The following is a 14,726-nucleotide window of genomic DNA, read 5'->3' on the forward strand; positions in this document are numbered from 1 at the left end:
AGAAAATCACTTCAGTGGCAAATATATTAATTCCTACGCATATACATATAATATTAAAGCGTTTATACATACATATAAGCACAAAGATGAAATCGTGTGGACCGGCCTTTACTTACACCTGGGGCCGTATTTACCTCTTATTTCCAGACAGTTTACGCCGTGAATTGAACTGACTGGCAAATTCATATTATTATCGAAATAACCAGCCATATAGCGATCATAATATGGAAGTAAGAGTAGTGGAAATAAGAGCGGCCGTACACGGGCGGCTCGAGCAGTTAACGGCTGAGCGGAGCGACGCACACGGACTGCTCGAGCTGTCGCTACAAACCGCGCAGTTGACGGCTTGAAGCGGTCGCGACTGCTCGAGCAGGCCGTGTACGGCAGTGAATGAATGTCCATAGGTCACCGCGCGGTCGCGGCTTCAAGCCGTCGGTCTCAACTGCTTGAAGCGTCCGTATACGGCCTAAGAGTTCCTAATACGGCCCCAGGTCAAAATCAGAACGATACCAAAAAGGAAATAAAATACAAATAGCTAATTTAATAATGTCTGATTATATTATTATGGGTATATTTCATTGGGTATATTTCACGATAGTTATAGATAAGTACGATCTTGACTATTTTTATATATTACCGATATTTTAATTTATTGCATTAAATGTCCTTGAAGAAAAAAAATGGCTAAAAATACATTTTACAAGGATCTTCAAACAACAGCTATGATACGCCTCCTTACATTAGGAATTAGATATAAGTATAAAGGTATTTGAAATTTAACATTTTATTATCATAACAACCAATAATTGAAAGTGACTAGAGAAATAAACGTTTAACATTACGATTATTCATCGAATATATTTTTATTTTGAAATTTTTTATCACGGAAATGGTGGTATTTCATATTCACTTCTAGTTATCGTGACCACAGCTTGCCACCCTAAATATTTAAAAAATAGGTCTTCTTATTAGCGTTTTGTGACAAGATTACATTTTATTATGCGTAAATGTGGGTAATTTAGATAATTGGCGCCAAAATTAGATTCAAGATGGCGGCGCACTTTTGCGTTGCTATGGTAACGCATCACAGAATACGCGACAACGATATATTTTAACAACCCTGCTTTCATTCGTATCAAACTTGTGCCATCCAAAGTATTTGGCGCTAACTATGCAAAACGTGGTTATTCCATAATTAGAGTAGGGTCTAAAAAGGGTAAATATCTAAGCACACAACGCTAATACGACCCTATAAAATAATTAGACACATTTATAAAACTCGAACGACACTTAATTTTGTGTTTTTGTTTGACGATAGTTCTATAAACTCAAAATTAAGTATCGACAGAGTAAATTGATTAGGTACATTTAAATTTACAAAAATATGTTTACTGAAAGACAATGTTGATATAATTCTCTTTCAACTAGAGGAGGAACATATTTACAGTACTATATTACAATTTAATAACAATACATTAGTAGATATTCGTTAGTATTTTAGGCTCTGCCAAACAGAATGAGATTGAGTTGGTTTGAAGGAATATCTGTTTTACAAAGCCTTTATTGTAGTCTGTGACAAATTTAATAGAGACTTTAGTTTAAAAATAAAACCGAGTATTCACGTTAACTATAGCGCATTCAATACATCAATAGTTTCGCCACTACATTACTTACTTTAATGTATTAAATGCACAATAATAACAGGAAGTAATTTTCTTAAAAAATGAACCCTTAGCTAACATATTTTTTTCTGAGCACCAACAATATTCGAATAAATTAAATAATTAAAAATCCTTTTACCAAAACATCAACATCAACTCATATAATACCAGCCATGGACGTATAAAAAAAGACGGACGCCGTATTACGAACAAACAACGTGAATAGTAAGCTAGCGATCGTGTAAAGACAATAAACACGCACACACTCTCACCATAGTAAGCTAGTCGGCCGCCATTACGTCGTGAACTACCGACTAATTAACTGCGTCACTGTTTCACAAAAAATATTTAAAATAAAATTGCAAATAGCACGCAATTTTTTTTAAATTGAAACAAAACAATTTATACTCTTTTGGTCCATTTAATCCAAATAACATGCTTAAGATTTTAATGTTACGGTTAAGATTTAAATATTCTATTGTTACCTTGTTATAACACTAAGGGCCGATTTTTCATTGCTTGGATAAAACTTATTTGTGGAATAATGTATAAAACTACCATTTTAAAAACATACTCGTATTTGACAGTTTACGTGACATTTTAATATTATCGTGTAATACTTTAATGGACGGATAAGTTTTATCGCATTGAAAAATCGGCCCTTAGTATAACTTTCAGCAATATTAATTACTATTTAATAAAAGAGAAACTATGGAGTTTCTTGCCGATTCTTCTCCGTAGATACTGCTTTCCGAATCGGTGGTAAATGTTAAAAATATGTACTTAATGACGTTTCAAAAGTGCTTCTAGAAGAAGTCTAATTGAATAAATAAATGTTTGAGTTTGAGTTTGAAATTTTTAAGTAGTCGTAAACAAAAGCACGAAGAAATTTTTTTCTTTTTACAATGACAAAATATAAACATAAGAAACCCACATTTTGAAAAATCTCACGTGAGATGGGGGGATGGGGGAGGGGGTTCAATAAAATCTCATGATATCTCACCAAAGGGGGAGGGAGGGTCAAAAAATGGACAAAAACACCTCACGTAATTTATGGACGCTCCCTAAATGGTGTCGCAACAGTACAATTTTAAATAACAAAACAAGGGATTACATTCCACAGGGAAGCAAGTTATTTCTTTTATGTTTTAATGACAAAATTATTACGGCAAAATTTATAGAAAAAAAATACAGCCGCCATTGTCATCAGGACAGCTGTTGCCATGGCAACATGGCACACACACATGGATGTTTCGCCGCCATTACTAGGCTTCACTCAATGTTTAGGCGATATACCGTCCGTCTTTTTTTATACGTCCATGATACCAGCATTATGTTTAAAAAAATATATTAACAAGAACCAAATTATTAGACTTTTCGTGCATAAAGTTTGTCACAGACTATACAAGAAAACCATTTGGCGGTATAGATATTATACAATTGAGCTAAAAAAATAAATTCACACACAATTTAAATTTCTATCACAGTTAGGTCTAATACGAGAAATACCTAAGCGTTTTGTTCGTGACGTTGAGATAGCATGATGAGAGAAAGAGATAGAAATAATTTATTGGATTAGAAATAGTTGTGACATTTCGTATCACAACATTTAATAAAAAGTCGTACGCCGCGTCAATTTGCTCGCAATGAACTCAAAACTACTGCACCGTTTTTCATTCTGTTTACATAAATGGATAGCGTTATTTTTTTTTTCTGTGCGGGCGAAGCCGCGGGCGGAAAAGTCGTTGAAGTTAACACAATTAGGGCTTGTTTTAGCGCTTGTTGATAATATCTCTGATAGCCTATTTGACAGTTTTTAGGCTGGTTGCAGAGCTTGACCGACCATCAGTGCGTACGTCAGTCGCGCTTGTCATATGTATGGAAAATCATAAAACCGTTCATAGCTAGACCGACCATACGCACGCGTATTGTCATGCTTATTTAGTGTCATAGTCATACATATTGTTGATGCGTGTCGTCTGGACCGATGGTACGCACTGACGGTCGGTGAAGCTCTGCAACCGGCCTTAACATTAATTTTCATACATGTTTTGTAATTTTAACTGACAGATAAGCGAAGCGTAAAATATGAGGCATCGGTGACACCAGCTATTAGTGATAACATGTCAATAAGTAATGAATAAGTGATTCCACACAAAAAGTTTGCAATATTGATAATCAAATCTGATCAAAACATCGATACATTTATAATTTAGACCCTATCCTACCTTATTGACACAGAACTGATATGAAAATTTCTTTTTAACACAGTAGATAAGAGTGGCAAATCAAATTCTCTCGAAGTAAATTAATGTACAAGAAATCATACAGACCACAATCAAGGAGAAAATATATGCATAAGCTGATAGCTCTAATTGTTTATTTAAAATTATTATGGATAAGGAAACACGAACAATACAAAGAATACACACAAGATACATGTGCTACCAATTGGAAACTTAGTAAACTATCATATTTTTTTGGAAGTTGGTTAAATATTTTAGGGGAATAATAAAACGAGCGACTGAAAATAAAGTGAGCGACTGATTATGAGATACTGATTTAATAACTTGAGCGGTATGAATTTGAGTAATCGACAAATAAACTAAACAAGCAACGAATATTAGTTGATAATAAAATACAGATTGAGCGTATTATAGGAGGATTGTGATTAATCCATTTGATATATTAGAATTCTAACTGTGTGATTACATTACTAGTTGAGCGAATAGATTACTAAGTGAGCGACTAAATTACCCTCATCTAGAGCGTCTAAAAACACTAGAATAAATTATTCAAATAGTTATTTGATAAAACTTTCAAAAACAAATTGAACTGATAGTACCTACTCTGTCCATTATAGTATTTTTCAAAGTGATTTTTCTATTCGAAATGCCTCGATTAAGATAAAAATTGCCACTCAGTATAAATAAATCATATGCCAAATAATGAATATAATACAAGACGTAATTTTGTCACTCAAACAATTAATATTAGGTCGCTCAAATATTATGAAGCTGCTCATTTTGTATTTTATGTAACGCAAATTAATGTTTGTTAGTTGCTGATCTATTAATTTTTCATCGCTCGCAGTCAATCGCTCACTTAGTAATTCTGTTACCCCAATTAATTATTTTTGATAACTAAAACTTTAATTTACAGTCACTCGTTTAAATACTACCCAATATTTTATAATAGATATGGGTACTTGATTATTATTTATTGAATACTAGCGGTCCGCCCCGGCTTCGCCCGTGGTACATGTTTACGTTTTCTCTACATAAGAACCATCCTCGTACTTCAAGGAATATAATAAAAAAATAATTATCGAAATCGGTTCAGCCGTTCTCGAGTTATGCGCTTACCAACACATTTTGCGATTCATTTTTATATATTGAATATAGATATTTGTATACATTATAATACTTAGATAAAATTTTCTACTTCTAATTGAGAAGAAATATTTGATTTTACGCGATTTAATTTCGGAAACAAAGACTTATTGACGGATTTTAAACGCGATTTATTCCATGCTTGCTGTAAATTATAATGAATAAATAGCGTTTAATATTCGTTAAATGTCTACAATTCCAGGAATAAATTTACTATCATAGATGTAGTCGTATAGGAACAATATTATATAAGGTAGTTCAAAACATCACATTTTCTATAACCTATTTAATTCGAAATCCTACGCTTTATTCTCTATTTTACTATAACCACAATATTTAACCATTGAATAGTGATATATATGCCTATAAGCAAATTTTTCAAAATCCCTCATAATACCTATGCATTATTTCCAAAATCAAGGTCACCAAATTCTACTTTAATTCCAAAGTTACCACAACACCATAAAAACAAATATCTGACATAAGTATGACTAATATTGGAAGTTTATTAAATTTAAACATGAGACACAATAGATTTTTTATTTCTTTAGACATAATGCATCTTTTTCTAATTTATTCAGTTGCAAATTAAGGCAAGTCTATTGCTTTATTTTAAACTTTTTTTAATTACCTCCACCTCATCTAACGAATATGCCAATGTCAAAATGCGAACGAATCAATTCATGAATACAAGTACTTCAGTTAAATTAGAAAAGTAAATGAAATCCAAGACTTTAGACTGCGTTCTGCATAATCTTTTTCATAAAATTTACCTACCACAGAATCCCGCCATTTTCAAACTGTCAAACCATACGTCATTGTTATAATGACATTGACGTTTCGACCTTTCGCTCTCAGTGTTGCCAACCTCACGAACAAAACTCGAGCCGTCCACACAGAATAAGTTCCGCGAAACCGATTATGTGTTAAATGTAGAATATAATGGCGGGTATTTGACCGTCCTCGACAGAAGTGCCGTTGTTATTTCCGGCCGCGTATGAGAACTGGAAAGCGACCTTTTCGCCATTGTTGCAGTCGACGGTTACACGGCGAAGCCCCTTCGTGCCGTAGTATGAGTCTGTGCCCTGGAATAATAAAAATAATTCAAATCAAATTTAGTAATTTATGTGATGATGATGACATTAATTTATGTCATGTAATCAAAACATGAATTTTTTATAGAATTTCATCTTAATTTCATTCTTATTGTTCATCTTACTTTGAACAGAGTAGTTCTGAATGGTACGGGAGCTATTAACGTCATTTTAGTATATAGTATCAAAAAAATCATATAGTCATCGTCATATAGTATCAAAAAAAGTCATTTTAGTATAGTTGGGTTTTTGATATACTGTTTCTCTTGCTATTTCGGTTAGAGTCCGCGCTGTCTGGCTGGCTGTAGTGGTTGCGTTTATTAGTGCGCACAGGAAAATATCCTTAATTTAAAGTCATTTATTAACGCGTAATTTTTAATCTTTTGCCTTTAGATAGATCCATCAGACATAAATTTGTTATTGCAAGACGTTTTTTTCGTTGTTAAATAGGTGCCATACGCAATTTTTTATTTCAAAATCATTAAAATGTCATCGAAATAAGTGAAATTACATCAACATGATTCCGCTTAAAAGGTAAGTAATAACTTTATTACTTATATTATATTAGGACCACACCCCTTCCTATCCCCACATCCCTTCCTATCCCCTACCCATCCTCTCCTCCCCTATCCTTAATCCCTCCCATCCTCGCCCTTTCTCCCTAATTCCTTCCAAATCCCTTAATGTTGTGGTCTATGGGCGACGCAACCTGCTTACCACCAGGCAGTGCGTCCGCTCGTTTGCCTCCCCCAATAGCAAGAGGAACAGTATATCAAAGAACCAACTATACTAAAATGCTCTCTTGTCAACGTTGGTAGCTCCTATACGAGAATATGTAATTAAAAAATAATTTGGAAAATCCAAAAGTGCACGCCTCATAATTTTTTTTTTAAATATTTATTAATTATTATTTTTGTTTATTTAATAACAATTAAACCACATCGAATCAGACCCTGAAAAATGAAAGGGTTCTATTCCTGAGCATACTCAAGCGTAAGAGAAAAAAAAAGACTCGATTAGTAAAGTATTTCGGTCGCTATCGTGTTAACAAGAAAAAGGATCCGCACATACAGACACACGGACGTCCAAGACAGAACTTTTTTAAACTGTTTTTTAACTAGTTTAAATAACAAAAATGACATCAAAAATATCATGAACGTTAAAAATAGTGTTTTTTCTTAATATGTGTGTGTATGTATTATCTTACAAGTGCAATGTATGATACATAAAGACATTTTAAGTTTGAAAAATCAGATGTTTTGCGCGAAGTGACAGTAGTACCCACCTCAACGCTTCGCTTATGAGGCGTGCAAAAAATCTGAATTTTTATAATATAATCTTTTGGACTTCCCTTTTTAGTGGAGGAGACCATCAAATTATAATTTAATAATTAGATTTTAGAAGAATAAAAAATAATTTGGAAAATCCAAAAGTGCACGCCTCATAATTTTTTTTTAATAAACATTTATTAATTATTGAAGTGAAACTTCTTTATCGGGGGTGGACAAAAATTTTGTGAGACATTTTTTGCGTTACGCCGCGCGCGTTACATTTTTTGCGTTACGCCGCGCGCGTTACATTTTTGCGTTACGCCGTACTCGTGACATTTTTTTTCTTATCCCTACCACGCGTGATTCGACGTATACTTTCTCCAGCGGAGTAGGGATATCGTATCGTTTTAACGTACGTCCTACCACTTTACTTGACCGTTTTTCTATTGCACTCGTATTTATTTCCAACGCTCTATGGTGACGTGATAATATTATATTAAAGTGATCAGCACAATCAAAGTGTTTATTTTAATTATTCTAATTCCAGTGAATTTAAAAAAAAAGTAAGTAATTACATATCTTTTTCTAATACTTAGGTGTAATTATGGTATTTATTTTTCTAAGTTATTTAAAATTAACCTCACTTTTTGATTGTATTTTTCAATTTTTTCAATTTTATTATAATATGTATAGATAATATGTATAGATACACTAGCACGTGGGTGGAATTATGTATAAATTTTTTCTAATACTTGAATGTTATTGTGGTACATATTTATTTTTCTAATTCTAAAATATTTACAGTTATTCTCAGTTTATGATTGAATTTTTTAAAACACCAACACGTGGGCGTGATCATGTTATTTATTTTTCAAGTTATTTAAGCTTAACCTCTGTCTTAATATGTATATATTATGTACTATGTGCGTCATTAATTTCTGACTGTTTCGAGATTTGATGCAAAATAAAACAGTGTGTAAATAAAATTAAACAATTGAGTAAAAGTATAATTTCATAGATAACACGTTGAGAAGTTCCCTGTATAAATATATATACATATCTTGTATAAATACATACATAATATGCCTATAGATCTTTACTCAATTGTTTTATTTTATTGATTTTTTACAAATTTTATTTACACACTATTTTATTTTGCACCAAATTTCGAAACAGTCAGAAATTAATGACGCACATATTATATATATACGTTTTAATATAGAATATTTTATTTTAGGGTGCACTCACACACATCAGTCACCGTCAAGTCACCGATGACTGATCGGTGACGGTTCGTGTACGTATCCACAAACACCAGTCACCGTCATGTTGTCCGTCAGTCACGTCGCCGGTTTGACTGAATCATTGAACACATACATCAGGTTAGTCAGTGATTAGACGTGTGTCACGCTAGAGAACATGTAGCAATTGACGGTAGCACGACGCTGACTGAACTGAGACGTGACGGCACCGGGTGAGTGGGGATAAAAGTATGATACATGTATGGAAAGATTATTTGACGTGCCTGACCGGTGACGTCACTGATAGATTTCGTGCCGGTGACTGTCGTGTGGGAACAGAGTCATACTAGAACTATTGATACATATTTTTTTTTAATCCTGTCCGGTGACGTGCCGTGACGGTGACTGATGTGTGTGAGTGCACCCTTATGCTTTTTTTACTATAATTAATTAGTTAATTTTCTTTCATTTGTTCATTTAATTTTACAAATTTTATTTACACACTATTTTATTTTGCACCAAATTTCGTAACAGTCACAAATTAATGACGCACATATTATATATACGTTTAATATAGAATATTTTATTTTATGGTTTTTTTACTATAATTAATTAATTTGCTTTCATTTGTTCATTTAATTTTACAAATTTTATTTACACACTATTTTTTATTTTGCACCAAATCTCGAAACAGTTAGAAATTAATGACGCACATATTTTATATTATATGGTAGAACCCCGTTGAGTCGAACCTCGATAAGTCAAAAACCTCCAAATCTCGAAAAAATGTTTTGTTCCCTTCCCTTCAAACACCAAAACCTCCATTACTTGAAATCTCTACCCTCTGTTTGTCGAAATAATCACCGAGTCCCTCCAAGCCATTTTGGTAAATATTTTCACTCTATGACTCGAAAAATTAAATTTGAGCTCTGTATGTCGAACATAGCAACGTTTTATTGTACAACCTTTACAACTTAATCATTAGGAATTTATTACCTCTATTGTTCGAACAAAAATAAGTTACCGACTTTAAGAACGTGCCGACAATGAAAGTACACTATTGTTTCTTAGAAAACATAATATTACCTCTATTGTTCGAACAAAAATAAGTTACCGACTTTAAGAACGTGCCGACAATGAAAGTACACTATTGTTTCTTAGAAAACATCTATTGTTCGAACAAAAATAAGTTACCGACTTTAAGAACGTGCCGACAATGTAAGTACACTATTGTTTCTATTGTTCGAACAAAAATAAGTTACCGACTTTAAGAACTTGCCGACAATAATAAATATAAGTACACTATTGTTTCTTAGAAATCATTTAAGGAGTATACGATAATAAATCTATGACTCACGTAAACACGTGTTTGTCGAGTCGAAATCCTTTATAAAATTAAAACTCTATAACTCGAATTTTTTGGCGTCTCCCTTGGTATTCGACTTGAAAATGAAATGAAAATGAAAATGAAAAATATATTTATTTCATACACACAATTTTCAAATACAGAAAGTTGACTTATAGAGGTTCTACTGTATATTACATATATGTATATATTTTTTTGTAAATTGATAAATTAATTTTTTTTAGATTCAACGATGGAAATATCGACAAGTCCTGAGGAATCTTCAAATGCAGTTACTGTTCAAGTCGATGTCCATCATCGGCATTGTTCACAACTCAGTGCATCAGTTGCTACCACAAGCCATGTCTGTGTGGATGAAACTCAAGCAACGAGTGATCTTTCTTCAATCCACCCTGGTAATCCAAAAACAGCTGCAGAGCGAATGCGAGAGTATAGAGCTCGGAAAAAAAGGGATACTCAAAATTATAATGATGTTGTTAACATTGTAACTGCATCGATAGATTTTTCTGTTCTGTCTCCTGACTTTCATGGGTCACTAGCTTCAGCAGTTGGTGATTTATGTATGGCTCAATGCAAAATGGAAAATGGGATAAACATTTTGATTGTTGCAATATATATATCTCCTAATCAGATCGTGGACGATATCATTAATTTTCTTCACCATTCATTGTTATCATACACAAGTGGCGGTGCCTCTTTACTCGGTAACAATAATGATAAAATACCGATGATATTAAGTGGAGATTTTAATATCAATTTTGCATCAGAAAAATCCTTGAAACTAATTGAATTTTTGAAAGATAAACTGAATTTATCCATGAAAAACAATCCTCAAACGTCGACAACAAGATCCGGCACTACAATTGATGGAGTTTTCACTCGGTTACTAAATTTAGTGGAATGTAAACAATATATTTCGTATTTCAGTTACCATAAGCCATTAATAACACAAATATATACTAACGACATCAATGATAGTAATAATTCTATTACAATTAATGAAATTTCATAATAATCATAGTAGTAATTAGCTAAAATGAAATAATTGTAGAATTTGTATTCATGTCTATGATAATAAACGCCTTTTATTAAACTTTATCTAATTTTATTTTATTTAACCAATTTCTGTAAAGTTGCATATAGTAAATTATTTTTTGAAAAATAAGGTCATAAAGAAGTTTCACTTCTTACGTGTGTACTAGTGTACACGCACAAATTTTTTATTTTTGTTTATTTAATAACAATTAAACCACATCGAATCAGACCCTGAAAAATGAAAGGGTTCTATTCCTGAGCATACTCAAGCGTAAGAGAAAAAAAAAAGACTCGATTAGTAAAGTATTTCGGTCGCTATCGTGTTAACAAGAAAAAGGATCCGCACATACAGACACACGGACGTCCAAGACAGAACTTTTTTAAACTGTTTTTTAACTAGTATAAATAACAAAAATGACATCAAAAATATCATGAACGTTAAAAATAGTGTTTTTTCTTAATATGTGTGTGTATGTATTATCTTACAAGTGCAATGTATACATAAAGATATTTTAAGTTTGAAAAATCAGATGTTTTGCGCGAAGTGACAGTAGTACCCACCTCAACGCTTCGCTTATGAGGCGTGCAAAACTAAGATTATAATATGTATTTAATTCTGAGTTTTTGATGTGGCACCCCTAACTAGGAAATTATAATCGACATACAAGTTAGTTCAGTATAAAATTACCTTTAATTTAGCACTGGCAATATAAGAGGTATTGGGCAGTATCTCCACAGGCTCCTTGAACATTGCTCTAAAGGTGTCATCTGTGCCGTCGCAGCAGAAAGTTGTTGTGTTCGAACCACAAACTTTCTTTGTTGCTAGATGTATTATCTGTAATATTAAATGCTTTTTAAACTGATATTCATAAACAACAGAATTTTTACAATTATCATAATTTTTAGTTACAATAAGCTTTATTATTATTAAATTATAGGATACTAGCTTTCAGCCCGCGGCTTCGCCCCCGTTTTCAAAGAAAAACCCGTTTCCGGGATAAAACCTATCCTATGTCCTTTCTCGAGTATCAAAATATTTCTATACCAAACATGCAAATTGGTTCAGTAGTTAAGGTGTGATTGAGTAACAGACAGACAGACAGAGTTACTTTCGCATTTATAATATTAAGTATGGATTGTATTCTGCTTTGTTTCAATTTGCAAAAATGACTACACAAAATATTACAAATACACTTGTTCATACAAGACTACAATAATTCATATATTAATTAATTCAAAGTTCTAGTTAATCTTGTATCCTGTTTACATGAGGATAATATTTGTCATACTAAAGCAACAGTAAGTAGCTACATTTTTGTATTTTGTGATATAGTGATTCATAAATCGTTTATTTGTTTCGTTACACAAAAATTCTAATCTAATATAGAAAAACTTCAACCAACCTGCAAATGCACTTCATATTCGCTTGGCCCAAAGTAACTGCCGTACAATCCAAAACCGACAACAAAAATCCTCTGATCGACTGTAAACCTAATTCTATCCGTAGTTCCACTATAGCCCCAGCGTGACTCTGTTTGGGAAAACCTATTTACTGTCAGCTCTTTACCAGTCATACAACACCTTGGTGTATCCAGAAAGCCTACGTTCGGTTTCGGATTGACTGTAAAGTATAGAAAGAGTTGCACTATCTCTCTGTCGTCGAGTAAACCACTCTGTGCAGGGCCCATTGCGAATTCTTCTACCGACATTAGTGGAAAGCGTATTGCGTGGAACGCTCTGCCGAGGACCATTCTTTGGTTGTTCGGAGTGACGGGCAGTTGACGTCGAATGCATTCAGCTTCTGACCATCGGAGGACTGCGGCAAAGATTTTCGCTTCTCTAATACGGAGTGTATCTCTGGAGTATAGAAAATTTATGTTTTAGTTACTTTGTTAATGATTTATTATGTAGTTTCACATTTTAATAAATGTTTAGCTTCTACTATTAGCAATACAAAAACATGAAAATCAGAATATTAATTTAATTACAAATAATATTAAATTTATAAAAATAGATAATAGGTACATCTTGAAAAATCAATCATTAAATTTTATGTTTCAACATTTTTCAATGAAATATATCTTATATTTTAAATATTGTTTTTGTTAATTATTTGTACATTAAATGAAGTAGATATATTTTGTCTAAGCATATTCATATAAAAAATTGACATATAAAAGTACCTTTCCAGAACAGCATTCAAAGTATCCTGATCAATATCCGTAAATCCCTCAGCATTAACCGCATCTGCTGTATTTTTATCAATCATTTCCAAGCACAGAGCAGCCAGCTGCGGCTCATCGAACAGCCTTGCTTGAGTTAAGAGAAGGAATGCATTGTCTGTACCTAAGTTGCTCTTTAAAAAATCCACACAATGCTCCTCAAGAGCTGCAACCGCATACTTCTTAGCCGTATACAACGTCGTCATGACGCTCTCCGGTCCAATACGAACCTCATCTGAATATAGGAACTTGAGTAAATGAAGGAAAGCAGCAGGCTCCACGTCTGGCAGTTCCACCTCATCCGACTTCGTGGCCAGCACGCCGTTGAACATCGCGTCGAACACTGCACTGCCTACCGATAACACGAATTTGTGCGCGGGTATCACTTGCTGATTTGCGTCCTTGCCCACGATAAAATGTACGTCGGACAATATTTCATTATTGAATAGAAATGATAAGCGTTCCTTTACTGTGGTTTTCGTCGCCTGCCAATTGTGTAAACGCCCTCCGGTGTTGTGTATAGGCAAATTTTCTATAGCTGATGATGAAGGTGTGGGCTCACTCGCGTGCCCCATCTCTTCCTCAGATCTACCACTTTGCCTTGCTTGCTGGTTTGAAGGTAGCATGTTTTGAGGGGGTAAATCTTCTCCCCCAGCCTCTTCTACCCTCACATTCAACAATCTATTGACAATTTCATTCTTAGACCCAGAAGCCATAGTTATCAAACATGGGACGAAACGCCGGTTGATTCGCGCACTGAGATTTAAAAATTGATATGTTTTGACACTACGAGAAAATGACTGTAACGATTAGGAATTAATTTGGGAGTTTAATTACTATTTAGAATGTTTAATGCATTGTGACGATTTTCGACAAAATATTCTGTTTTTGACAAGCAGTCACAAATGTCATTTGTCAAATTGGCATTAGCCCTAAGGAAATCTGTCAATTAAAGTCGAAGAGCATTTACAACGGGCTCGGAGCAATTAACTAGCCTGGAGAAGTAACAATTAATTGAACAATAACGCACTAGTTTGGCCTTTTTAGCTTATGGCAAAATGTCATGCGAAAAAAGAGGACAGATATATGTCAGTTCGACAGTTTGAAATGACATGGCCCATTTCAATTTGTTTTGATCACCAGTCTGGTGATCATCGCTTGGTTATTTTAATTATTTTTTTTGAAGTGAAAAACGAGTGTTTTAGTTTAATTTGTTATTTGATGAAAATACAATTGACTAAAGATAACATGGCTTGTGTTGCTTACGGCTGTAAAAGCCGTAGTAATGTGAAATCGGACGAAGATAGAAATTTGTCATTTCACAGGTTAGTGATTTTGATCAATTTTTGGCTAATTGTATTATAAATCAGTGAATTTAAGTTATTTTCTAAATCATCTATGTTTTATCTACCCTTGAACATTGAAATGAAATCATAATTAGCTT

At 33.3% G+C, this 14,726-nt stretch overlaps 1 protein-coding gene across 1 annotated transcript; it reads right to left on the minus strand.

Moving 5' to 3' along the window:
* Positions 1-5,047: 5,047 nt before the first annotated feature.
* Positions 5,048-14,181, minus strand: LOC149479724 (BTB/POZ domain-containing protein 2-like). Its single transcript, XM_089707510.1, has 4 exons — positions 13,244-14,181; positions 12,464-12,917; positions 11,749-11,895; positions 5,048-6,138 (listed from the first exon to the last, which is right to left on the minus strand). The coding sequence occupies exons 1-4, from the start codon at positions 13,996-13,998 to the stop codon at positions 5,980-5,982; spliced, it is 1,515 nt and encodes a 504-aa protein (XP_089563636.1). The 5' UTR covers positions 13,999-14,181; the 3' UTR covers positions 5,048-5,979.
* Between the last annotated feature and the right edge of the window lie 545 nt (positions 14,182-14,726).

This window comes from Colias philodice, chromosome 19, assembly GCF_061535455.1.
Source record: "Colias philodice isolate Cphi_HAF_F1 chromosome 19, ilColPhil1 Martin Lab GWU primary, whole genome shotgun sequence".
Classification (NCBI taxonomy): Eukaryota; Metazoa; Arthropoda; class Insecta; order Lepidoptera; family Pieridae; genus Colias; species Colias philodice.

Excerpts from the sequence above, each read along its gene's own strand:
- LOC149479724 (XM_089707510.1), bottom strand. The coding sequence starts at position 13,998 with ATGGCTTCTGGGTCTAAGAATGAAATTGTCAATAGATTGTTGAATGTG. Across the intron at positions 12,918-13,243 it reads TTGAATGCTGTTCTGGAAAG|AGATACACTCCGTATTAGAG; the intron begins GTACTTTTATAT and ends TCTATACTCCAG. Across the intron at positions 11,896-12,463 it reads AATATGAAGTGCATTTGCAG|ATAATACATCTAGCAACAAA; the intron begins GTTGGTTGAAGT and ends TTAATATTACAG.